The sequence below is a fragment of the Corticium candelabrum genome, chromosome 1 (assembly GCF_963422355.1).
Source record: "Corticium candelabrum chromosome 1, ooCorCand1.1, whole genome shotgun sequence".
NCBI lineage: Eukaryota > Metazoa > Porifera > Homoscleromorpha > Homosclerophorida > Plakinidae > Corticium > Corticium candelabrum.
The window spans coordinates 13,926,799-13,950,468 of record NC_085085.1 but is presented as its reverse complement, the minus strand read 5'-3'; the positions used below and the strand labels follow the sequence as shown (position 1 = coordinate 13,950,468).

Genomic DNA, 23,670 nt, shown 5'->3' with positions numbered 1-23,670 from the left:
ACAACAACTGGCAATACCTCTACATGTACAGCTTGAGAAACATAGTGATGTTATCTACCTACTACCCTAGTTGGTACATGTTTAGAGTCACAACACGTGTAGTCAAATATGCAAGCCACCTCAACTACAGTATTAACTTTGTCATCAAGTGCATTATCTGCTAAGAACTATCGAAAGCACCAAAAGCAATTCATTGCTTAACCTATGTTCTCCCTTCTACACATATTGCTTGTCACACAAAGTACACGTACATCTCACACTTACAATCAAACTGGAAGTTTGGTCTGACTGCATGTTGCTGGATACTATTTGAAGCCGCTTATTAATTTCTATTTATGAATCCTCAAAACGAAAGTACCATTTTATGTCATAAAAGATTTATAATTCAAAAACAAACAATTGCACCATTAGTTATTTAAAAATGTATACGAAAACAAGTTTTGATGTACATTTATACTTTGCAGCATACTGTACCTACAACTATTTTAGCAATTCCAACAAAAAAGCTAATATCTGGAGAAAGAAACAAAGACTGGAACAATTTCATAACACAACTTTCCCTTGTATTGGTTACATCCGTCTTGTAAACATACACTCTTATATAAGTTAGCACTAGGTATAGCTGTAAAATGATATTGCCAGAAAGCTTATGGAAACAAAATAAAACCAAACAAGGTATGTTCTCACTTTCTGTTTAGAATTACTGTTTTGAAAGAATAGCACACAGCAGACCATCTACATTCTCTGACTGGTCATCAGGCAGAAGAGGATAGTCCTTCCACACAACATCATGTATTACCCAAAGATGGTCTACCTTCACAATACACTTGATTATAAAATCTTCTCACTGTACTCATTGATCTGATCAGTTGTCCAACTGATCTCCGTAGCTTGAAGAGCTTCTCTTCCGTCTCCCGTGCTTGCCGTTTGGCAACCTCTGCTTGTGCCTGAAATCCTGATATCAGCTGTATAGTAATGAGAACAAATAGAAAAGCAAACTATAACCTGTAGCTCATTTCAGAGTTATACCTTAGTGACACCTTGTTCATAATGCTTCACAAAGCCATCCTTAATTAAACAATGGTACCTTTAGATAACAAACTAACTTTGAGCAAAAAAGAAGATTTACTAGTGGAAAGTCAGCCAACTCAGAAGATGAGAGAGAATCTATCTGTTCCTTCTTCATCACCCAGTCTGGAGGTAGAAAATACTGTAAACAATCCCTACATATTTGTAAGCAGACAGTAACAATCGAGTCATTTCACACGCAGAATGATAGCACTCTGCACCTAAGCAACTTGGCAATTTTATCTGCTTGCAGACTGGCCGATGCGGATGTAACATCACCAATGTGACTATTAGACTCTACTAGTCCATCTGAATTCCGTTTCTGCTCCAGAAGCCCAGTAGTGGTAGATGGTGTTTCCACTGATGGACTGTCAGGAACATGCTGTAACCACACAGAAAGTTTCTTACAATATCACCCAAAGTTAGAAAAACTTAGCAGTAGCATTAAGACCTTCTGTTGTGAAGAGTCATGGTTTCCACGTGCTTCCCTACAAAAGAAATTATCAATTTATGTCATAGATGTTTAATGTCAGTGCTATACTCGTAGTACATGTACCATTTATCCTGTCTGAGTGATGAATGTCGGTCCAACTGTAGACATAGTTGGCGAGAATCAACCTTGTGTACTTGTCCTGTGAGCCATCCTTTATTTCTCACAGTGTCTACTTTCGTATCAACAGAATCTAACAAGACTGTCACATTACTGACAACCAACAAGACAATGACCATATAAATAACACAAACCGATAAAAGCAATGTCCCCATTTCCAACCCCTTCATCTAATTCTTTCTCTTCACTGTCGGATGGTGACAAACGCCGTTTCCTTGGACGACCACGTTTTCTTGATGAAGGAACAACATCTTCCTACATAGGACAATGTCATAAGTTAAACTTGACACAATTTAGATTAAGATTGAACCAATTCGTATTGCAATTACTTTAGTAGTTTGAGCTTCTGCTTGTATTTTCTTTGGTGGAGGTGGCAATGGTGAAGAGACAACAGCCACCTAAAAACCAATGACATGTTGTGAACAAAAGATAATGAGAGAATTACAATAATCATTGAAGTGCAACCTCTTCCTTATCGACATCATTTTGATCAATTTCTACAGTAATAGGAGGTCTCAAAGTCTTGACTTTCTTTTTTGTCTGTTGCTTCACACTCATCTTGTAAGTCACAATGCACAGACAACGATTATTTAATCCACCAACACCAGAAGAGTGACAACTTACCAACGATGCAGCAGCCTGTGACAAGACACTACCTGTCTGTTTAGAAGAAACTGCAGCTGCAAGAGCCTCACGTGAACTGGTAGTACCACGAACAGTGCTTTGCAACACAGGTTGTTCTTGCATCAGGAGTCTGTTCCGTTTCTAGACAAAACAGCAACCTTGACAACAAAACCAGAAACCAGCAATAGTTGTTACCTCTAATTCATCCAGTCTTTTCTGTTGTTTCTCTATATGCTATGTTTTCAATTACTGAATCACACTTCTAATCAATGCTTTTATGCTGGTCAAACCTCCACAATGTCTGCCTTCTTTTCAGCATCAGACTTTGTTGACTTTTGCAGAGTACCAATCGGTATGTTTACTTTCTGTTCACCTGCACCACACCTACATAGTTGAACAGCAATAACAAAAACAACAATTAGTAAAAAGTCATAAGCATTGCAATCAGCACTTATGTTTTAATTGACAAATGTACTGTACTCAGGTATTTCCTAAAGCAAGGCTGTCCCTCAACTAAAAAAAGCAAACAAAATTGTCCCACAACTCATGCCCAAACTCAAATGTTCACTCAAAACAAGCTACTTGACAGTATAAGTAAATTGTGCTTTCTGTATCACTTTTTCTGTTGTTGTTGCCTTTGGTTTCTAAGTGAGACACGTGCTTCATGTTTACAGACACAAACATAACAACAACAGCAATACAAACCTACTGGAAATAGATAGCACAACTGCAGCTATAAATGTTGCATAATGCACAAGTGACTCTTTACATAAACGTACAGTTAGGTATAATAATTACTATACAGAGTCTATGTATGTGTAACATGAACATACGTGTTATGAGCAGAATCTGTATTGATGCTGCATGTCCAATCAGATGGAAACTCTTTGCCAATGTTCTTTACAGAAAAAGGCACAGATCGCCACTTGAGACACTTATCTAAATTGACAAGTATGAAATGCCATAGCACACAACAGCAAAACTCAGCACTTCAAGAACAGAAAGAACCGCATTGAACTTCTCGTGGAATCTGCATTGCCCTCTTCCGCACAAACTTCGGATCATCAGATGGACTCACATCCCATTGCGTGCTTGCAGAATAACCAAAAGATTCCCTGCAGCATATCACAAAATAGCTAGCATAAGCAACATGCTAACAGACACAAGATTCTGCGTCATTCACCAAAACTTCTGAACGCCTTGTGATTCTTCTCAACACAACAAGAATTTACACACACCAGAACAACAATAATCTAATTAATGCCCAAACTGAAGACTCACCAATTCCACTGTCTTTCCAGTACTGACACAGGTGGTCACTTAGTGCCTTCAGTAAATGTCTGTACTCCTGCAAAAAACAATTTAAACAAACCATAAAAATCAAAATATAATTGTGATATGCTATTGTCTGACAAACCTTAGCATCCGCAAAGTCCTGTTTGTTATGAGTGGGTTCAAGTACAACATAAGGAATATCTACTACTCCTATATCAAATACTATTACAACTCATTACTATACACAGTGTACTGCACATATCTTACCAACAATCCCTCGATATTGACTGCCATCCACATAAAACAAAACACCAATAAACCAATAGGCACAATAAAAACACGATTGCCTATACTGATACCTGTCGCCTTCTAACAGAGCTGCACCACGATCATACATCTTTATCAGCCTGTAAGCAAGGCAGTTAACAGTGAACCCAAACTGGTAACTCTATGGAAATTCATCACATTCTGTCAGCAACTTAGCACAGTTGTACATTAGGAATAGCAAGCACAAGCTATCGATTCATGCATGCAATGGAAGAGTTCAGTGCAGTACAAAGCAGTCCAGTACAGTAGAGTAGAAACCTGCTGCAGTTGTAAACAAACATGCCGTCTTGACCACGATTATTCAGATTAAAACCAAATGTAAAGCTCAATGTCTTAGGATGCTTAAGTGCCCTGTAAATGTACACAAACACATTATAGATGGTATGATACATCTCATGGTAGTTTGGATTGATTGATTCATTACTTCTGTTTGGATTGCCATATTTTGTTAAGCAAGTCTGCCTCATTTCGAGCATTTGATGCTGCTGTTTGTGCTTGCCTAACAGCAACCTTGCAGAAAGAAATTGACATTTACAAAACCTAAGAAGAAGGTCAGCACCGTACACAAGCAAGCAAACATATACCCGTACCCGTCCATCTTTATCTGACAGAGTTGAAAGACTGGCTTGTGCCAACCTATAGTAGACATGACAAATTGTACCATCAACAAAGTCCATAAGTCTTGTACTGGCATTGGAAATGAATTTGCAAGGTATGAACATACCGAGCAGCATCTTCCATTTCACGAGCTTTTTCTTCAGCTGCACGACAATGTAAATACAGGTTAGCTATTTGATGAACACAAGTTATTTCTGAAGTACCCAGTTTGGCTTGCTGTTCTGCTTTAGCTGCATCTTGCTCTGATCGAGTCTTGAATCGCTTGGACGTAAACTGATACATTCTGTGAAGTCCATGCCACATTGAGCTCGACAGCAAGAAAGAAGTAAGTACAGTACATATTGCTAACATGCCTTGGTTTGTAGAGACAATGCTGCAGACGTCGAGAGGCAACTTTACTGCCTTGGATGTAGATTTTCATCTTAGGATTGTTGTAAAGAATAGAAGTGTAAGCACGAAATGATCTCCTCTCTATTGGTAATCTACAAATAGATGTGAAAGTTAACATTCAACTCAACTTTGACACTAGTGCCCAATACACATGCATTACACAAGCACTCATTATATATTGTCTGTGAAAGCAGCTTCTTTCAAAGTGAACTTACCTTTCCACGTCATCACTTTCATCCGACAGTCTGATGTCTGTTGGATCTGATACCAACTGCAAATTAATATCACCTAGTTTACACACCAATAAAGTCATAAAATTGGTGTCATGTTCACTAACATCCAACTCTGGTTGACCAGAATCCAGCAGTTTCAGCATGTAGATCATCACTAGTGTACCTGCAGTGCATTGCAAGCAAAGCATTGTTGAGAATCCCAACAATTTTACACAACATGTGGACTGTTTCGCAGTACCTGAAGGAGAATCAATAGCATTGAATTGATCCAACAGATCCTTCTCTGTATGAAATGGTGAATGTCTAAGTATTAAGTTGATCTCTAGCTGTCTCTAAGAATAGAGAACAAAGCAACTGCATAAGCCAATTTTAGTTTAGAGTTCCTACTAAAGTTTGATAGTAACACAACAGGTTGCCTCAAGAGCACATCAACAACACTAGACTCCCTTGAACAGACTTAATCGTTACGTCCTCATACGAGATTCATGCATGTAAATGCTCGTGACATGAAGGAACAGTGTATAAGCTTCACCAACCCTTTCTTCTTCGGCAGGTGTTCTGACTAAAGGACGTTGCGTTCTGGTATCCCATGATGGTAACGGAACGATCACTTCCTTTAATCTTTCCTTGTCATGAAATGTCCGTGACAAAAACAAGCAAGTCATTGTCGAATCTCTACCAGCAAGCAAGTTAAAATAATGATCATTAGAAGATCATAGTCGTACAACACTTAAATATGAAGATCATCTAGAGCTACCGTTTGGTAAATAGAATGAGATCTTTTCCAATACGCATAGAGCCGCTGAAATTAACACATGTCAGCATAGAAGGTAGAAAACAAGAAGACGTTCAAGGCTCCATACGACTTTAGTCCATTCCCATATTGTCCAATGAGATTGGTTTCAGCCGCTCTCTTTGATGAATTGCCAAATTTAATAATATCAGCAGCTTCATCTGAAAAACACAATAAAAATGCATATAAATAAAATTGCATATAACTAAAATGCATATAAATAAAATTGCATATAACTAAAATGCATATAAATAAAATTGCATATAACTAAAATGCATATAAATAAAAACATATAAACAAGGGTAGTCACAAACCCATATATGCAGTCAACTCGAACTTCTAACCATTAAATTGTGCAAAAGCTTGCAGGGTTCATTACTTAATCAAATCGCAAACTGTAATACTGTAATTGTTCTAATTACAATAACAACAATTACAGCACCTAAGCACCTTTTAAACATACTTATGGTGCAACAATACACCTTAATAGTATCTTTAAGAATAAAATCTGAAGCACTTGACTTAGAGAACTGCTTCGCTAAATGGAGATTGTCCGATTCTCACAAAGACTGTTCAAGTGAGGATGCTTTAGTGCGTTGGGATGACCTGGAAATCTTGTCAAATTCACCTTAATTAATTAAGAGGTAGGAGAATAGATCCCTTGAAGTGGAATTTACCTCATTTGGACATGAAAGATTCGAGGAGAACCATGTGCTCAGGCTGAAAGACAAAGAGTGACTATACTACTGCTGCAGCGGAATGAAGCTTTGGTTCTAGTTAGACAGATGCTATACTTAGAGCAATTAGAATACTTTACAGCTGATGAAAACAGATACTTAAACACTATACTGTACAGGTGCTAACACTGCAGCCAGCAATCACAATCAGAGTTTCCTACTTTCGCAGCATGCCAATATACGTTTGGATTTACCGGGATGCAGGTATACCCAAGGTATACCAACATTTTAAGTAAAATTACTACCAGTTGCTTGTCAGTGCCAAAATTTTCTGAGCAACTACCACATCAGAATCACATTTCTGAACTATCAGTTTCAACAGTGTTAGAGTGTGCTCTGCATTTTCACATAATGTGGTTTTCCAGTAATTTTCCACCAATCTGCACTTTCCCTTCTATCTTCTGCTTCCCTTCTTTCAATTTCAGTTTCCACTTCCACTTCTGTATTTCTACTTAGGGGTTGTTCAAAATTGTCGACAATTTCACAAGCATACAAAGCACACACTTTCTGAAGCCCCCTCTCTCCCCAAACTGTACACAATATTGTTGATGTACAATTCAATAGCTTGACCATGCGTACACAATATTGTTGATGCAAAATTCAATAGCTTGACCATGGTTCCATCTATTAAAGGGTTGACATGTGGTCTTCAACACCTCTGCACTGATACAGTTCTTCCTCCATTCCCGTTAATTAACCCACTGAAATGATGACAGCTCAAGGCTTCCGGTCATTCAAGTGAACAAAAATGAAAACATTGAAAAGTCTATTAGCACGGGAACAATGCACAATGCAATTCCAGCCATGAAAAACAGAGAAATTAGTATGAACCATTTGATATCGATCAACATTTTATAAAGCGTACAGAGACCAAACCCCCTAGCATGCTTTGTATGCTTGTGAAATTGTCAATAATTTTTGAACGACCCCTTAATAACACTTAATTGATTCTAGCTATTGTGTCATAGCCATCGAAATGTTGCTTGGATAGAAAAATAAGAAAGGGCAAATTTGATTGAGGCTTTCTGGAAAAAATGAAACAAGAAAGAACAGAAAATCAACACAATTACAGTATAACAGTAACTTGTTTGAAACAGGAAAGTGACATGCATTGCACATGAGCATAATAACGACGCAAGCGGCTGTTGTTTCAGTTGCAACAACGCTGACGTTGATACATACGATAACGTTTACACACCCATAAAGGCAGATTAGTGAAAGCATTGCAGAATCATCCCAAATATTGCCGTCCTTCTGAACTTTTCTTGCGACTCAGCCACCTGTATTCTACCACCTTTAGAAGAGCTATTGGCTCCTCTAGACTGCAGTTTGCACACAGACTTTGCATTTCCATTCACAATTTTGGGGGGTTTTTCCAACTTTCTTTCTGTCGTTTCCAGTCTAGAGGGTGGGAAGCACAAAAGCCTTTCCAAGCTTTCCAAAAAGAGAAAGTACCCCAATCAAACAACCTAACCTGCCTTACTAATCTTTCCCTTTCCGGAAAGTGTCAATCGAATAATACACTCAAAGTAGAATATGCAAAAAACCTACATGAAACATTTAGCCATCATTAATTATTGATTACTTTACTGCAGCCTAATACTTCACTTAATGATCATTTGTAGCTATTAAACTAGTGTCTGCATTTGTTTTTGTTACTTACAATCATCAAGGTCATATGCATTCCTCAACAGCACTAAATACTAACAGACTTGGCTCTATGTAATATTCCAAACTTAAGGGATTGTAAGTGAAACAAGATTTGTCAATGCTGAAAACCGGAAATGTAAATTGAAAAGATAAAGCACCAGAAACAAGAAATTCAACTTAGTTATTACAGACAGAAACACGACTTGAGCAATACATAACAGAGCAGAGTGAAAGCAAAATAGATATGACTACTGGAGGTGACAAGGAGAAGACCAACTGACCTCCAATTTCTAATTACAACTAATCTATTTTCAATAAAGTTTCTAGTTATCCACAGTACACAGACCATCAACATTATACACATCAATAATAAACATTGTACACATCAATACCCAAAACATCACCATTCAAGAAATAAATATACAACAGATATTATATAATTATTTACATTTATAATAATAAACACGTAAGACCTAGACCTTTAATCATAGATGTGAGAACCAAAAATGTGCTTACCAGGATCCATTCCATCTCCATCATCAAGAAAGCACAATATACGTCCACCACGTAACGTGTCGTCTCGAACTAAATGATTAGAAGTCCACTCAAACGTGTGACAAAACACTATTCCGTGACAGTGCTTTCCGACCTGTATAGATGTTGATTTTTGTTGCCTGTGCGTCCCTAAACGTCAGGAGAACTGTGTCTACGTACAGTGAAGAGAGAGATTATACATCTAGGCTCACCTCGAGTTGTCAACCAGCTCTGCTAGCGCTCCGAATAAAAACTCGTGAGTCGTACTGCAACAAACAGACAGACAAACTTCAATGCAAACAGCTGTCAGGTAAATGTTCCCAGTAAATTAGCAATCTCGAGCTCTCATCTAACTCTACGCGTAGCACGACGCAACAACTCAAGAAAAAATGTTACAATTTATCACAATGGTGTCAAACACAATTGACTACAACTGAACATGTAATTGGAGACAGAAAAGTTGAATACTTGCGATGCAGATGCGTCGTCGCTATGCACATTCGCTACAACGTAGAAACATACCTGTTTGTGTGTAAATACTCTATACTGAGCTGAGCACGACTTAGGGAACCGTATCGACTCGCCATGCTGTAGTTTGAGAACGCCAGACGTGACGACGGCATATAACGTGCGCACGTTACCAACAAGTACCAGGATGTCTATGCAATTTGGCATGCAAATTATATTTAGTGGCGTAGTGTGTTTAATTAATTAATACATTAATAATTAATTAATTAATTAATAAAGCGCCGCACACGTTTCATATGTCTGTATACATGTATATTACGCATCAGTACAGCAGGTAATAAAACATCCCTATCACTTCCCAACATCTAGACATCTACTGTACTGTAGAAAAAATGAAAACATTCCACAATTCATTAACTAAATTTATTACAAAAGCAAGTATGTTATCAATACTAAGCACCATTAATTAACTTGATACATCTGATTTCAGTGCACTTTTCAACTTTGGCCAAAATTCGGCATCACCATCACTGACAGGCTGATATATTTGTAGTTCTTCAGGAACTGTAGCTCCTGGAAGAAGAATTGGGATCACTTTCCGATTCTCACCTTGAGCTCTTTTCAGGATAACTGTAATAGCAGCATCCACCTCAAAACTGCACCATCCACTGGTTGAGAATCCATGACTGACCACGAACACAACATTTCTACTATTTCGTATACAATCAATAATATTCCTAATGATTGTTTTTCCAGGACGAAAGTCTCTATAATGAACACACGCTTTCACTCCAACTGTTGGATCTTCCAACTCTTTCAAAAGAGTCTCTTTCACATAAACAGCAGCATCATTTTGAAAACAGATGAACACATCATATAAGTAATGTTGTTCTCTCATCGATGATTGATCATCTGAGGACTGCCGCTCTCCAAAATCATTTCGAAGATGCAGATACTGCCTGTCATCCATTCCTTCATCTAGACAAGGGTTGGCTTAAATGACACACAGCACCAACAATATTATGCAGTATGTTGTTGTCATTTCTCGCATGTCAAGCAAAAGCATTATTTGTGACCACACTACATGCAACCAGTGTACAGTGTACACAGATCACACTTGAAGACTTGTAGTACCATTCAATAAATCCCTGATTACTTTAACAGAAATTGCTATCAAAATGGTCACAATGCTCTAACTAAATACGCATATCATTGAGTGGTTCCGAAATACTATAAATTTTGTTGCCAAAAAGACAATACTACTATACAGTATACTGGTTTAGCATTGGGTTAAAATGATGCAGTTAGACTGTGTTCCCTAAAATGTTCAAGAAGATATCTTCAATCTCCTAGCCTAGTTATGTTCAACAGTTGTCATGGCTACTCAAGTAGAAAACCTACGAAATGTAATCTAGCATTCAAAACAAGTAACCTTTTCACTTTCTAATGTAATACTGTTCCCTACCAAATGCATACAAAGGCAACAAACTGATTAGTGATCCACTCCAAAAAAACTGATCACAACAACAAAATTGGAATAAATTACAGCTTCATTTTCAACACCAAACTGTTTTAAGATGAAAATGTTGTAAAGCTACCAAATTGTCTTCTCTATTATTGGCTATGGGTAATTTCTAGCCACAGCTATATTGTTTAATTAATAGACACCACCTGGTCACAAACTATTAGGCATTTTTAGGCTGATTATAGACTTTTAATTAAAAACTTAATAAAGTTTACTAAACTTGCATAACAGTGATCCACAAATCTAAGGTTACAACGCTAAAGGAACTAATACACAAAAACATGTACTTTATATAATACGAATGCCGTCTACAGTACTCATTTAGAAGAATTGATGCAAACCTTGATGAACTTTGTCATAAATGAGTCTTGCCACATCTTCTAAACGCTTGCTATTTGCATCAACACTCCTCTGGTAACCTAATGGTGTGTGCCTCTTCAACTCCTCCACCGAGAGATTCCGACGTAGCAGCAAGAGCTTGCTTGAGCTAAACTGAAACAAAGCATCCAAACAACTCTTTGCTGATCGAATCGAAGGAGACTGTCTAAACAGTTCTGTGCTTGCAATTATGACAGCTGCAGTGCAGTTCTCTAGACCCTCGCTGGCGCTTTCGTGTGCAGTATGACCCCACTCTTCCGTGAGACCAGGACAGACGACCTGCAAAGAAAAGGGAGGCCTCTCCAAAACTTCAATCAAATTTCTCGCCAAAGTTTGGTCTTCCGCGCGATCTGTGCAGCAGAGAAACACTCTTGGAGCTTTAACAACAGCTTGAGCCATAGGGTAAGACGTTGGTTGGTCGAATCAAGACGGCTATAGTACTACATGTACATGTATGTACATGTAGCCTAGGTCTATTTGGACTTCGGTGTCAGGATTCCTCAAGTGTAGAATTTGCCTTCAGTTCACCAACAACACTCCACGGCTAGCAGACTTGTCTAGACTAAGTTGATCGAACGGTACTCTCAACTGCAACAAGAAATCGACACGCGAACCCAATAGCGTGCGTTTCCATACGGGTCTTTTTTACCTTGTGCCACGCTAGCTGTTGATTGGACAGTTGGTCATTTACATCCGGTCGGATGAACAAAATTTATTATACGAAATCCCACTTATTCGGCAACTAATTCAAGCCGGTCTATATATCCATACGTGCTGCACGGACGACCAGGAATTTTCCTATTTGGAAACAAGCGTCTCCACCGGTCCGCGAGGCTTGGCATCACGCCGCGTCTTGACTCGGACAAACCAGCAGCTCGTTCGTTTCAAACGATGAGTATCGACACTCTCATTCAAGCGGCCAAGTTCGTGGACGTAGAAGAATTAGACGGTGGGTGCCGCGGCCTGCCTGTCCCTCATCCAGTTTAAATTCGTGGCGGCGCTAATTTCGCGCCATTGCAGCGTCTAGTGCGACAATGGAGCCGTCGACCACGTGCTCGTCGGACGTTCGAGCTGGAGAGTTGGTGGACGGTAAAACACTTATTACCGGCGAATCGCAGGCCGAGATAAGTCGTAGCAAGCGAACGAGTCGTGTGTCTGGGTGAGTCGCAACACGCGGTCGACCTCGTTGCAGACCACGTGCTTGCCCTCATTATTGTGGAGACATGTTGATTTCGTGGCTCTTGTTCGTAGTGCCGGCGCTACGCGAGAAGTTCATAACATGCTTGAAAAGAACAGGTGATCTAAATCAGTTACTGTGGTTGGTCGTCCCACATCACCTTGCAACTATGCGGTGTGCAGGCGAGCTCACCTCAAGATCTGCTTCGAAGATCTGAGAAGACAACTTCCCGGATTAGAAGACAAAAAGACTTCAAATCTGAGTGTCTTGAAGGCTGCTATTTTGTGTATTGAAGTAAGTGGGTGGTCGCACTTGTCGTCGGTTATTTTTTGCAATTGTGACTTTGTGTTAGCAATTGAAAAAGAAAGATCGAGACTTTGAACTGGAAACGAACCAGTTGAGAAGACAGAAGCGTATGAAACAGGAGCACTTAAGATTGCTCAAGAATGAAATTGGTCAAGAAGTCGTCAATGATTTTTTCCAACAGTCAGTAGTAAAACAATCAACTGAACCTACAGAGGAATCTGTTGACGAAGAAGGAGTAAATACAACGCCCCAGACCACATCAAATGAGCAACAAATTTTATTTGTAGAATCGCCTATTACAGGAACTAACCTGTGCAGTACAACTCCTATTCAGTCGGCCTACATGCCATCGTCTCTCTCGGCCACTGGAACTCGTTGGCATTCTCACATCAGCACCAGTAGAGATGATTCCAACTCCTAGTAATTGATTCTTTATAATAATCATTAGGTGTCTTCTCATCTGCTATCCCGGGCTCTGATATGCTACTACTGTAGTATAGAAAGACTTCTGTGTGGGTTTGTACGTTATAACTATCTTTGTATAATTTACTGCACGAATTGAAGCAGTTAATAGCTATAAAGAAGAAAACTTGATCTTACTTTTGGGTAGGATGCCTATGGCTTGTTGTATAGCTGACTATCACCTAGAGCTAGATTGACTTTGTCATCCACAATGTACACTATAGCCATTGTATGTACACAGCCATGTGCACATGGCATACCTAAACTGCACAAGGGAAATTCAAGACGAATTCAAATTCAATTCACTTCTCATTTTGCTGTGTCCTAGTGTAGTAGGTGTGAAGTCTGCGCAGACGGACCTTGGATTTCCAAGGAATAATTGTTGTCAACGAGGGAGCGAAAATGGGCCTTGGAGAACAAGCCTATGGCGCTGTGTCTAGTAATCCACCTCGTGTCCTGTTTATAGTGAGTTGGTATGCATTGGGAATCGCTTTCCTCTACATTCGTTTTTCTGTCATGCATGGAGAAGATCTGAAGGATGATGGAGCAGCCAGAGTCAGTACCGTACTTCGTAGTTCAGTCATTTTCGGTAGTGATAGTAGTTGTGGTGACGCAATCTTAGGCTTGCTTTGCTGTGTGTGTGTGTGTGTGTGTGTGTGTGTGTGTGTGTGTGTGTGTGTGACATGTAGTATATACATAAACATAAATAGCACTGAGGCCACGGGCTATGGTCTCCAATCAGTGGCAAAATATTGACAAAATAAACTGATTAATACACAACAAATTCACAGTTTCAATTTTCACAGGTTTTGTGCTTAGCACCAAAAGCAACAGCCTCCAGCCCTCATGTCTGGAGGTTTTTGTAAAGTGTTCGTTCTACCAAACAAACTACTGTAATCACCAACTAACCGCTTAAATCACTTGGAAATCAAAAAAGTGCACCCTGAATGTTTATGTCACGGCTGCCCAGATTGCTTACCCCACAAGCAGTGCCAGACAAGGTCAACACTTAGGGTGCGTTTGAATTCTAGTTCTAGAACTGGATAGCGAGCTGGAATTGTTGGAACTGTCACGCCCTAAATGCAACAATTCCCGGAGGTTACCAAAGTGAAATGGCGGGTACAGATGTTGAGGCTGTTGTGGACCTTCAATGCACTTGTCGTGACCATCGGCTTGGCAAACACCAGAAGAAACGACATTTGGAACTGATTACAGTGACCTTCTTGGCGAGCAGCTCCAAAAAAACGAAAGCGAAAGCACTGCTGATGTTCAAACAGACTGCAACAAGTGGAGCAGAAACTCCACCCTCTATAATATACTCTTATTGATGCTTACCGGATGTATGAGCCTTTGCGCATGCTCAACTTGCTGACATTTCTAAGCGTTCGTTTGCTAGCAAGAGTTCCAACAGTTCTGGCAGTTCCAGTTCTAGAACTGGAACTAGTATTCGAACGCACCCTTAGAAAACATCTGGTAGACCCTATATTGTACAGAGATCACATAGGAAGGAGAAGGGGTCGTACTAGTATGGAAGTACGATCCCCAGCTACGCCTCTGAGAGACATTGATGGTCCGGACCTCACATACAGTGTACATACTCAGTGAGGACCATCAATGTATCTAATGATGCCCCTATAAAAAGATACCATATCACTGTAAATGACAGGAAGAAAGTACATTCGTATTGTCTAAATGACAGTACATGCAAGTCTTTCATGTCTTGATCACACCAGTTTGTATTAACTGAATCCTTCAGTAACTATTTGAGGAGGCTTACTATTTGCAAAGATGTCTTTGTGTACATGCTTTCAGTTGTATGTAGCAAGGCTACCCATCATTACGTAACCGTTTGGACTATTGACTATCATGTTAACAGAACATTTTTGTTTAATAATTGCAGGCATGGAATAAACATCTAGGAATCTTGTCTGATCCTCAAAATACAATTTGTCTTTATAAGCCTCAAACCGGGGAGCCAACTCAGCATCAAATTTCCGAAATCATTAAATCCAAGAACACAAAACAAATGTGCACAGAGTGGAAAGTTACATTTCAAGTTCAATCTGATAAACTTAAAGACCTCAAAGACAAGACCTACTCTACACGGTTGAATATGTTTCACATCTGCCAACGCAACAGCAGCGGTATATGATGAATAGACACAGGAGTCAATATGATTATAATATGATCTGATGTATTACAGTGTGTGATCCTATTGTTGGTGACGCCACAAACATATTTGTCATCATTAGGTGTAAGTATTGTAACCAGATAGTAAACGTACAAATTGCTTACCATGAAACAGTCTGATCTTCATACTTCTGACAAGGGGATCGAAGTTCTGTTTAATAATCTCATTTACTGTAAATGTCTGAATAAGTGTCAGGGCTATTATTACATAAAATATATAAGCTGACTTGAACCTGAGTAAACGCCCCAGGCGCCTGCTCAGGCAGAGGCATTTATTGACTTAAAGAAATGATATTTTTAGTTATAGATTTAAATCAAATGCAGTGTTACCAACAAGCAGCCTGAAGAACTATTAATGGTTCGTGCACTTGTGAAACCACTGACACACCTGTTTAACACACCTGTTTAACACACCTCTTCCCCTCCCTGATTCCTTCCCTCAAATAGCACATCTTGATACAAATAGGCTGACTTGTATACCCAGATCTAGCCTTTGCCAGGTTACTGCAGACAGTGCAGAACAAGAAGGGGCGCTTGTCAAATTGTATTTGATTTTGCACTGGGTGGCATTACACTGTACAAATTCGTATATTTATGGTATTACAACTGCCTATGTGAGACTAAGGTGTCATCACCATCGTTGTGTTATCTATTTATCATATTGTTGGCTAGACAGGTTGTGAATTGTTGTCTTTACAGATAATGATTGTCAGGGCAGAAAGAAATGTTCAGTCTGTCTTGTAGTGCAATCAGAAAACATCACAAAGTAGGTGTAAAATTACACCCTGTGTCTCTGTCATTAGTAAACTGTAGTGTCTGTGGTACAGGACATTCAATGAACAAAGTGCCTCTCCTGTGCCCTGCAAACTTAATTTTACAAACACAAAGGCTGAGTTACTCCGTGGAGAGAGCACAAATAAAGGAGAATCATGTGCTTCAACAAGTGCCAATAAAAAAGCACCCTTTTTATTACTTACACCAAGTATTTTGCACAAATTGGACCCATTACCAACAGTCAATGCAACCCCTGCGTTCAGACAGCGATCTGAACGTCGAAGCCTGTATGCCAGCATTCTTTCATTTTCTGTCGCTGTCCTTCTGTCGCTCTTCGCTGTCCTATTACACAAGCCTGACTCTCAAGTGTCAAAGGTCGAAGAAGGAGCAGATGAGCAACTCATAGACAATAACTAATCAAGAAAACATGCAACAAACTCTTCGCAAAGTCAGTAGTCAGACGTAGCCTATGTATCCATGTTGTTATTCAATTGCTGTTTCATAGAGAGAGACATCAGCTAATCGTTACAATTAATCTATCATTGTTTGAAGCCAGTTAGAGCCATTGATGAGTTTTGTTGTTGCAATCACATATTCAGTTTGGCCTTCAACAGCAGGTTGTTACACATTTTCAACAGACAATACCTAATGGTATTACCTTCTTCTTGTTGAGACAGAAACCGTAATGCAGAAATTTCAGCATACGTGCAGCCACCCAAAAAGAAGATTAAGACAATTCTTGGATTGTCATAAGAACCAACAGCAGCGAGATTTTGACCTAAAATCAAAACAAATTTCTTCCCGTCCTATGTAGCATACATACCTGCATTCTAGCTATGTGAGCTCTTTAACTACTGCCGTGGAAATAACATCATTGAACAATGGATAAACGTTGATGTAACACAAAAATGAATAAAAGTGAATGATCCTGGAAATTCCTTTGTTAATTGAAACTACGCACTTAAATGTAGACATGAACATGTGGACAAATGTTACATGAACATGAACATAGGGTTTTTTCTTCCTTTGAAAACGTTACCTTAAAGCTCTGATGCTGATCCAGAGTGATTCAGTGTCATGCTAGAGATCTATCTGTATTGCATTGCTGTACTATACAGTATCAAACTGTTACCTTATTGTTTCTGTCCACGAATTTATCCTGAAGCTGCTATTCAGCCCAAAAGTGTTTAGAAATTTGTCTAAATCTTTTCCGTTATTGCACCAATCCCTTCCATTCATTATGCCCAGAGAAGGAACATGAAATGTCATTAGCACATTCTTACCAGTTTGTGTTTACAAACTCAACTCAACATTCTAATAACGTACACTCTAAGCTATGGGTGCATATCTTGACATCAACATCTTTGGACAGACCACGTTTGTGTAGACTCTTGTTCTATGCACAAATTGGGTGTCCTGTGAGCCTTGTTTGTTAAAGGCACTAATACAAGCTCTACCTTTATTCGTACAAAACAATGGATTCATCTGGTCTGCCAATACCAATACTACATACACTACAGAGTACCTTGCCAATTAAATCAGTCAATACAAGCAGAGCTATTCAAACAACAGCACTGCAACTACACCTGTTCCATAGTTCTCATTTGCCCACTTTGTTTGAATACGTGCTTATTCTTGTTTAGTCACTTTTATTTATTTAGGTTTTCCACAGTTACAGTATGTGACTTACGTCCCTTTTCCATGCCAGAGGGTAACGACTGCACATCGTCTATTATAGGACCAGGGAGAAGCTTCATCGCCTACGAGACATGCCATCGTCTTGAAATTAAATTACAGAATTGGAAACTCACTGCATCTGACCTCCTCTAATCCTCTCCATTTCTCTGGTCTGTTGAGATACTGAGCCAATCTCACTGTCAGTGGTGCATAACCAGAATGCACATATGCAATATCAGTAGGATTCTATAGATGCAAGCAGTTTACCATCAAATAGTGATACTTACTGACCAATAGATAACAGACGAACTTTCAAGTTACGCTGACTACAAGTTACATACTACTCTGTAGTTTCAAAGAACAATCCTTTGAATCAAAATCCGTTACTGCTCAATAACTCATTTAATTAAAGAATCATTCAATAGAGTTTGTACAAAAAGTTTGAGATTTAAGGCACATGAGACGCATTAGTGTCAAGATCATAATGACTGCAAATGCTCATGTCAGGAATTTCCTGATACTGAGAAAGCATATGCCACATGACGCTGACAAATGTGTCGATATTAAACCCATCAGTAAATACAAAACTATTCACATGGCTCCCCCATGTAAGGGCGTACTGTTTCCACAGCAACAATTCTCGTAGTCATTGATCTACCATGATGTTCATTATAAGCAATTCATAAGCTTACCTAGTTGTGAAAACAGTAGTGAATTGTGGACAACTACCAAAACAGTAGCCCCACCAGACAGACACCAATAGAAGACAACATGTGCAAGTAGACAGTACCATCTAAAGATTGTCTTCTGCTTGCACACGTAATCAATTTTGATTATTATTAACAACGACAACCAGCTCTAACCAACTGCCATACTTTGGAACATAACCCACTTGCTCATTCACTTCGTCAACAGTCAGACGAAGTGTCTTTCTGACAGCATTGTATGTTCTCACTCCAGATAGCCTCAACAACCCAGCCTGCTCAAGTCGTTGCAAAGTTCTCATATGCTCAAATCCATATGTCTAGAAATAAACAGAAAGTTGAGCAAGCAGAGAGCATTAGACAGCAGAAAAGCAATCAGCTACTCTAGTCATTAACCACCATGCAGTGTAGTAAAGTGCACAACATGAAACGTGTCATTAGTAAACCTGAAGAATTTCTTTCCGGTAGAAATCATAAACTTTCTGTTTGAAGCCATTATTCACAATACATTGGATGCACATGAGACGAAGCACCTGAAACAAACGAACAGTAACAACACGCTCAGTAATGACTTTAATACAAAAACAATCAACATGCTACGTGTCCTTTAATTCTTGATATTAAAGTTATGGAGCTAATGATCAACAATGTGTATTATAGTGTGCAAGAATACAATGCACAGAAGCATTAGCACAAATGGTCTCAATATACTAGACTGATTGAGACCATATAGCTCTAATTGACCAACTAAGCATTCTGTTTAGCTGCCAAAATTTGGACTACATCTGCTGGTCAACCAATCATTGAATGTTTAATGGTATTGTTACCAATCTATGGTACTGTCTGAATTTAACTCATGCTTTCCTTTAACATCGATTGTTTACCACTGACCTTTACGAGAGAAGACTGTTGTGCAATAAGCTGCTCAATATATGGATGTATCTTATCAGTATCAACTCCTTGAAATAGCTCTATAGTAACAAATTCACCATCAGCACAAATGATTAAACCATGAATTCAGCAGACCTTGCTCCATATGTAGAGAATTCATAAACGACGAATCTGTTATCTTTTGTTTCAGCAGTTCGGCTATTGATGTGTCTACACACAAACATTCAGGCTAGTTGCAATAACTCCAAATCGGCAGCTGTTATCAGCTTACGTGTACTCAATGACTGCCTAGACGCCTGAATATGAGGCAGTCTGGTCACAAATTGTTTGATTTGCCCAACAGTCTTTGCATCGTGACGCTCCTAAAACCAAACACAAGCGATCAGTTCCTAAAATCTCAACTGAGGCTTGTGCAGACAGTAAGAATGCTGGACTACAGGAGATAAACAAAACAACTAGCAGTATCACCACACACACACACACACACACACACACACACACACACACACACACACACACACACACACACACACACACACCATCACCACCACCACCACCACCACCACCACCACCACCACCACCACCACCTATTTACAACAAGATTGGTCATGCACAGACCAAAAGAATACAACTACACGTGCACCTCTATGAAAAACCACCTCCGTTTACAACCAAGTTTGATGATCTTTTGGGGTTGTTGCAAACGAGAGAGACCACTGTATGGTGCCTTTGTAGCCTATGTTACTGAGTGTGTACAAAAAACACAAAGATAGTCTAACACCACATCAAAATTGCCCATGCTGTGGTTAGAGAAAGGCAAATTGATATGTATGAGCTACCTCAAATGCTTCCTTGACATGCTTTGCCCTTCTGTTGAGCAATGGTCCCACGGCATGATAGTTGAGATCTCTCAGTTCTGCAAAGAGTTCTTCTGCAGAGTTCAAGGTGACTGTTTTCTGAGTGGAGGTAGATGCCATTGCTCCTTGCTCACTGCCTTTTGCTTCATTTGGGTCAATGAATTTGTCAGCAGGAAGTTTGCAATTTGCTAAATGAAAAACAATTTTACAACACCCGGCATCATTAGTTTAAAATGTCACACCAAATATAACACACACACACACACACACACACACACACACACACACACACACACACACACACACACACACACACACACACACACACACACACACACACACTTGTAAACACACATCCAAACATACTGTAGTATTTATTCATTACAAATACATTTTCATTATATTGTGACCAAGACTACAATCTGTCACTTCTTACTATTCTGAATGCCAAAGAACTCATCAATAAGTCCTTCATACGTTAGTTGTGTTATGAGTGGTGACAGTAGATCAATGTTTCTGTCAAGTAGCAGAAGAGTATCAAACTGTGGAGGTTGAGATGTGAGACTACGCGGAGCTTCTCGTCTCATCCGTAGCACCATGTCAGCCACATGCTACAAACATAGACAAGCAAATGCAATATAAAACAAACCACTTCAATCTCCCAGTAAACCATGAACTTACACGAGCACAATGACCCTTGCCATAAATATGTGGAATGATGCCATATAGAGTCTGTATTAGCATGATTGCTTTAGCAACGTAAAACATGGATGTTAAATCTCCTTCCAAGTATGATTCCTAAGCAGCAAGTCATCATGTCGCTATTCAAAATTGCACACTTTCATCATTTCTACTCGAAAGGCCATTGAATGTTCCATCGATAACACATCACTATCAAATGGAAAGATGTCCAGACTGTAGTCATCTATATTGGCAAACGTCCCCATGATGCCTAAATCCTAATTAATTAACCATCAATTTGACAAATGACACAATCACTGCAAGGCAAGTGCTACCTGCAGTCTCCTTTCACATACTAAAGTCTTTCGAGGCACAAAGAAAATACTGTACTCTTTGCTTGTTCCAGGATGGTCATCCCTCCTAAGAAATAAGACAAATAAATGTGAAAATATTTTGTGGTTGCTATTATGTGGTTGCTCTTCATTGAAAGTGGCATGTGGCAGGTAAAAATATTATGTTACACTGTAGCACAAGCACATATGATATCCATCAAATAGGTGGAAAGTGACATATTCCAGTGGGTACACCCTACTCCAGTACACCTTATAAAAGATAACAGACAATGCAAACATAAAGATTCCAAACATGGATTTCTCTCAATGCAAATATTGCATGCACGTGCCCTACCCCCTTACAACCAATACATTTCCAATACAACAATTACTGACATCATAGAATGCAGTCAGACACCACCTCTATCAACATGCAGTGGCATCATAAAATTGACAATAAGCAATGCACTCAGAGATGGCCTAATGACATGAAGCCCATAGCCCTCTATGTTAATGTTATAGGTAACCCAGCTTTGGTAATAAAAGCACATCGCTTCGGGCTCAAACACAAATACACATACAACCAACGACAAATGAAAACACCAACAACTAGTACACACAAAGCCCTACTCTACAATTACAAAATTCTGCCGCACTGTTAGACTTGAACAAAACACAAAAACCCTCTCAGATTCATAAAATTAGCTGCCATCAGCGTATTGTGCTGACTTGATGAACTCGGCTACTCTGTCCATCAGATGTATAAGAGGACGACAAAGAAAGACAACATGTTGGACGCTGCCGGCCGGAACTGGGTCAGACTGGATGAGAACCATTTTTGTCACATTGTGATCCTGCAACACAAGTAGACACAAAGCATACAGAATTAAAACCGATCACCTGCGATTCAATAATCTGGATCAGTGTGCAATTCACAACTTTAATTACTAAACATCGATACAAAATAGTTATTGTACACTGTAAACAGGAGTCCAGCTGACAACAATGTACTCAGTATCATGTAACAAGATGTATAGAAATTCTGTTTTGGTGCTACTCGTAGTGTATCACGTGACTTTCTGTTAAAGTACATGTAGCTACAATCTTCGTTACAATCATAATGTGTGACTGCATTTGGTAGCTCAAAATCCTCTGCATGTTTGTTCAATTGACATGCACAACCCACAATGGTGAGCGATTGCTTATAAGAATCACTTATCGATATTTGTGCATGACAGTATCCAATGGTTTATCACGTGTATTACACATTTCCTCAACCGCAAAATACCGACAATAATTATTGACAATTTAGTCACGTGAACAAGCTGCCACAGATTTCTTGTTGTGATACTAGAGACTCTCAAATTCAATAGATTCTAGGTAAACTAAAAAATCTTGTAAAACAGTGCACTTAGTGCCTATTCTGCCCCTATCATCGAAACCGACAGTCACGCTAACACAATTCAAATGCCTTACCTTCAGAAGGGTGTACTCAGCAATTAAACCGAACGGGCCAGTCAAACCATCATCCCACACCAAAGCCTGCATAGTGCATGTACACATCTAGCTAGACACTGACAAACACCATGTGTGTGTGCAGGTTTGTCGCACTTTCGTTCCTTCACATCGGTCGAGACAGTCGAGAAGCTCTCGTCTAGCCGCGTCTCTAATAACCGCGACGTTGATACTCCCAGAACTAAGATGTTGAGCGGTAGCCATCACACACCCACACGAAATTTGATAACAATGAGCCAGTAGGAAAGGTAATCCGGGGTAATTCCGCACACCTTTTAGTTAGATGAGCCGTATCTTCTGCAGGAGATTGCGTCCCGCGTTTACCTGCGTGTGGTTTCTTTGTTCACTGCTGCAGTATACGTGGACGGCTGTTCTTGGCACCATGCAACTATACAAGCAAGCGGTTGGACGTTTTCTGCATTATGGTCAAATATCAGGGGTGGAGCTATTCCGCACAGTTGCCGTTTCTCCCTCTGATGGCTGCAAACACGACACCTGGCTGGTGTGTAGTTTACTAACGGTTAGAATTACGACTTGAGCATATATAAAGCAAAGTTAAGGTTTCTGTAGGTTTTCTGCGAATGCTAGCTAGGGTCCGCCCTATAGCTAGCCAACAATATACTTCCAGCAAGTCTGCTAGTCTAGTAGAGTGTCGTTCTTCGTAAACCAATTTATTTCAACCAACGACGTTCTGCTTCTACCGTACTTTCATCAGAACGTACACACAACTACTTAAAATTGGCAGTACAGTACAAACGTAATTTAATTAATTAACTAAACTAACAAACAACTAAAGTATTGTTAGAAAAGAGATTTCGGCTTGGTGGCTTGCCTGCACCTTAGCACTAGATTACTATTACTATAACTCTATATA

The 23,670-nt window shown here is 39.4% G+C and overlaps 5 protein-coding genes across 7 annotated transcripts; 2 read left to right on the top strand and 3 right to left on the bottom strand.

The window, feature by feature from the left end:
- Positions 1-321: 321 nt before the first annotated feature.
- LOC134184821 (ATPase MORC2A-like) lies at positions 322-9,486 on the bottom strand. 3 transcript variants are annotated; one of them, XM_062652586.1, is made up of 36 exons: positions 9,382-9,486; positions 9,072-9,125; positions 8,975-9,009; positions 8,842-8,910; positions 6,009-6,099; positions 5,903-5,947; positions 5,682-5,820; positions 5,384-5,477; positions 5,250-5,308; positions 5,128-5,183; positions 4,876-5,004; positions 4,726-4,805; positions 4,629-4,665; positions 4,495-4,540; positions 4,329-4,414; positions 4,163-4,255; positions 3,845-3,984; positions 3,720-3,787; positions 3,584-3,650; positions 3,486-3,510; positions 3,311-3,417; positions 3,136-3,241; positions 2,593-2,686; positions 2,498-2,536; positions 2,303-2,443; positions 2,144-2,236; positions 2,008-2,076; positions 1,813-1,933; positions 1,625-1,751; positions 1,520-1,556; positions 1,290-1,450; positions 1,130-1,223; positions 1,030-1,068; positions 849-965; positions 688-775; positions 322-622 (listed from the first exon to the last, which is right to left on the bottom strand). In XM_062652586.1, exons 1-35 carry the CDS (start codon positions 9,480-9,482, stop codon positions 701-703), a joined length of 2,934 nt encoding a protein of 977 aa, XP_062508570.1. In that variant the 5' UTR covers positions 9,483-9,486; the 3' UTR covers positions 322-622; positions 688-700. The 3 variants fall into 3 exon arrangements, with proteins under 3 accessions (XP_062508570.1, XP_062508579.1, XP_062508562.1); XM_062652595.1 differs by having other exon boundaries at positions 322-775; positions 3,845-3,864; positions 3,937-3,984; XM_062652578.1 differs by having other exon boundaries at positions 322-775.
- Positions 9,487-9,630: 144 nt separating this feature from the next.
- LOC134191731 (toll-like receptor Tollo) lies at positions 9,631-11,843 on the bottom strand. Its single transcript, XM_062660346.1, has 2 exons — positions 11,194-11,843; positions 9,631-10,305 (listed from the first exon to the last, which is right to left on the bottom strand). Exons 1-2 carry the CDS (start codon positions 11,627-11,629, stop codon positions 9,794-9,796), a joined length of 948 nt encoding a protein of 315 aa, XP_062516330.1. The 5' UTR covers positions 11,630-11,843; the 3' UTR covers positions 9,631-9,793.
- Positions 11,844-12,012: 169 nt separating this feature from the next.
- Positions 12,013-13,313, top strand: LOC134191741 (max-binding protein MNT-like). The gene is made up of 4 exons (XM_062660357.1): positions 12,013-12,389; positions 12,482-12,526; positions 12,590-12,701; positions 12,760-13,313. Exons 1-4 carry the CDS (start codon positions 12,265-12,267, stop codon positions 13,132-13,134), a joined length of 657 nt encoding a protein of 218 aa, XP_062516341.1. The 5' UTR covers positions 12,013-12,264; the 3' UTR covers positions 13,135-13,313.
- Positions 13,314-13,551: 238 nt separating this feature from the next.
- Positions 13,552-16,726, top strand: LOC134182093 (uncharacterized). The gene is made up of 5 exons (XM_062649430.1): positions 13,552-13,730; positions 15,076-15,319; positions 15,379-15,429; positions 16,065-16,131; positions 16,193-16,726. The coding sequence occupies exons 1-5, from the start codon at positions 13,578-13,580 to the stop codon at positions 16,554-16,556; spliced, it is 879 nt and encodes a 292-aa protein (XP_062505414.1). The 5' UTR covers positions 13,552-13,577; the 3' UTR covers positions 16,557-16,726.
- Positions 16,607-23,005, bottom strand: LOC134182085 (vacuolar protein sorting-associated protein 33A-like). Its single transcript, XM_062649418.1, has 17 exons — positions 22,893-23,005; positions 22,758-22,823; positions 22,011-22,135; positions 21,285-21,369; positions 21,123-21,227; positions 20,950-21,066; positions 20,705-20,879; positions 20,251-20,456; positions 19,683-19,773; positions 19,547-19,621; positions 19,412-19,491; positions 18,967-19,053; positions 18,709-18,840; positions 17,961-18,062; positions 17,830-17,899; positions 16,798-16,917; positions 16,607-16,744 (listed from the first exon to the last, which is right to left on the bottom strand). The coding sequence occupies exons 1-17, from the start codon at positions 22,998-23,000 to the stop codon at positions 16,671-16,673; spliced, it is 1,818 nt and encodes a 605-aa protein (XP_062505402.1). The 5' UTR covers positions 23,001-23,005; the 3' UTR covers positions 16,607-16,670.
- Positions 23,006-23,670: the final 665 nt, after the last annotated feature.

Coding starts and splice junctions, on each gene's coding strand:
- LOC134184821 (XM_062652578.1), bottom strand. CDS start 9,482: ATGCCGTCGTCACGTCTGGCGTTCTCAAACTACAGCATGGCGAGTCGA. Junction 5,309..5,383: donor TGCTATTGATTCTCCTTCAG/GTACTGCGAAAC, acceptor AATGCACTGCAG/GTACACTAGTGATGATCTAC. Junction 2,444..2,497: donor AAAGACTGGATGAATTAGAG/GTAACAACTATT, acceptor TGTTTTGTCTAG/AAACGGAACAGACTCCTGAT.
- LOC134191731 (XM_062660346.1), bottom strand. CDS start 11,629: ATGGCTCAAGCTGTTGTTAAAGCTCCAAGAGTGTTTCTCTGCTGCACA. Junction 10,306..11,193: donor TTATGACAAAGTTCATCAAG/GTTTGCATCAAT, acceptor ACCCTTGTCTAG/ATGAAGGAATGGATGACAGG.
- LOC134191741 (XM_062660357.1), top strand. CDS start 12,265: ATGGAGCCGTCGACCACGTGCTCGTCGGACGTTCGAGCTGGAGAGTTG. Junction 12,390..12,481: donor CGAACGAGTCGTGTGTCTGG/GTGAGTCGCAAC, acceptor TCTTGTTCGTAG/TGCCGGCGCTACGCGAGAAG. Junction 12,527..12,589: donor AACATGCTTGAAAAGAACAG/GTGATCTAAATC, acceptor TGCGGTGTGCAG/GCGAGCTCACCTCAAGATCT.
- LOC134182093 (XM_062649430.1), top strand. CDS start 13,578: ATGGGCCTTGGAGAACAAGCCTATGGCGCTGTGTCTAGTAATCCACCT. Junction 15,320..15,378: donor CTGCCAACGCAACAGCAGCG/GTATATGATGAA, acceptor GATGTATTACAG/TGTGTGATCCTATTGTTGGT. Junction 15,430..16,064: donor CATATTTGTCATCATTAGGT/GTAAGTATTGTA, acceptor TTGTCTTTACAG/ATAATGATTGTCAGGGCAGA.
- LOC134182085 (XM_062649418.1), bottom strand. CDS start 23,000: ATGGCTACCGCTCAACATCTTAGTTCTGGGAGTATCAACGTCGCGGTT. Junction 19,054..19,411: donor AACAGTCTTCTCTCGTAAAG/GTCAGTGGTAAA, acceptor CGTTTGTTTCAG/GTGCTTCGTCTCATGTGCAT. Junction 17,900..17,960: donor AATGGAGAGGATTAGAGGAG/GTCAGATGCAGT, acceptor CATGTCTCGTAG/GCGATGAAGCTTCTCCCTGG.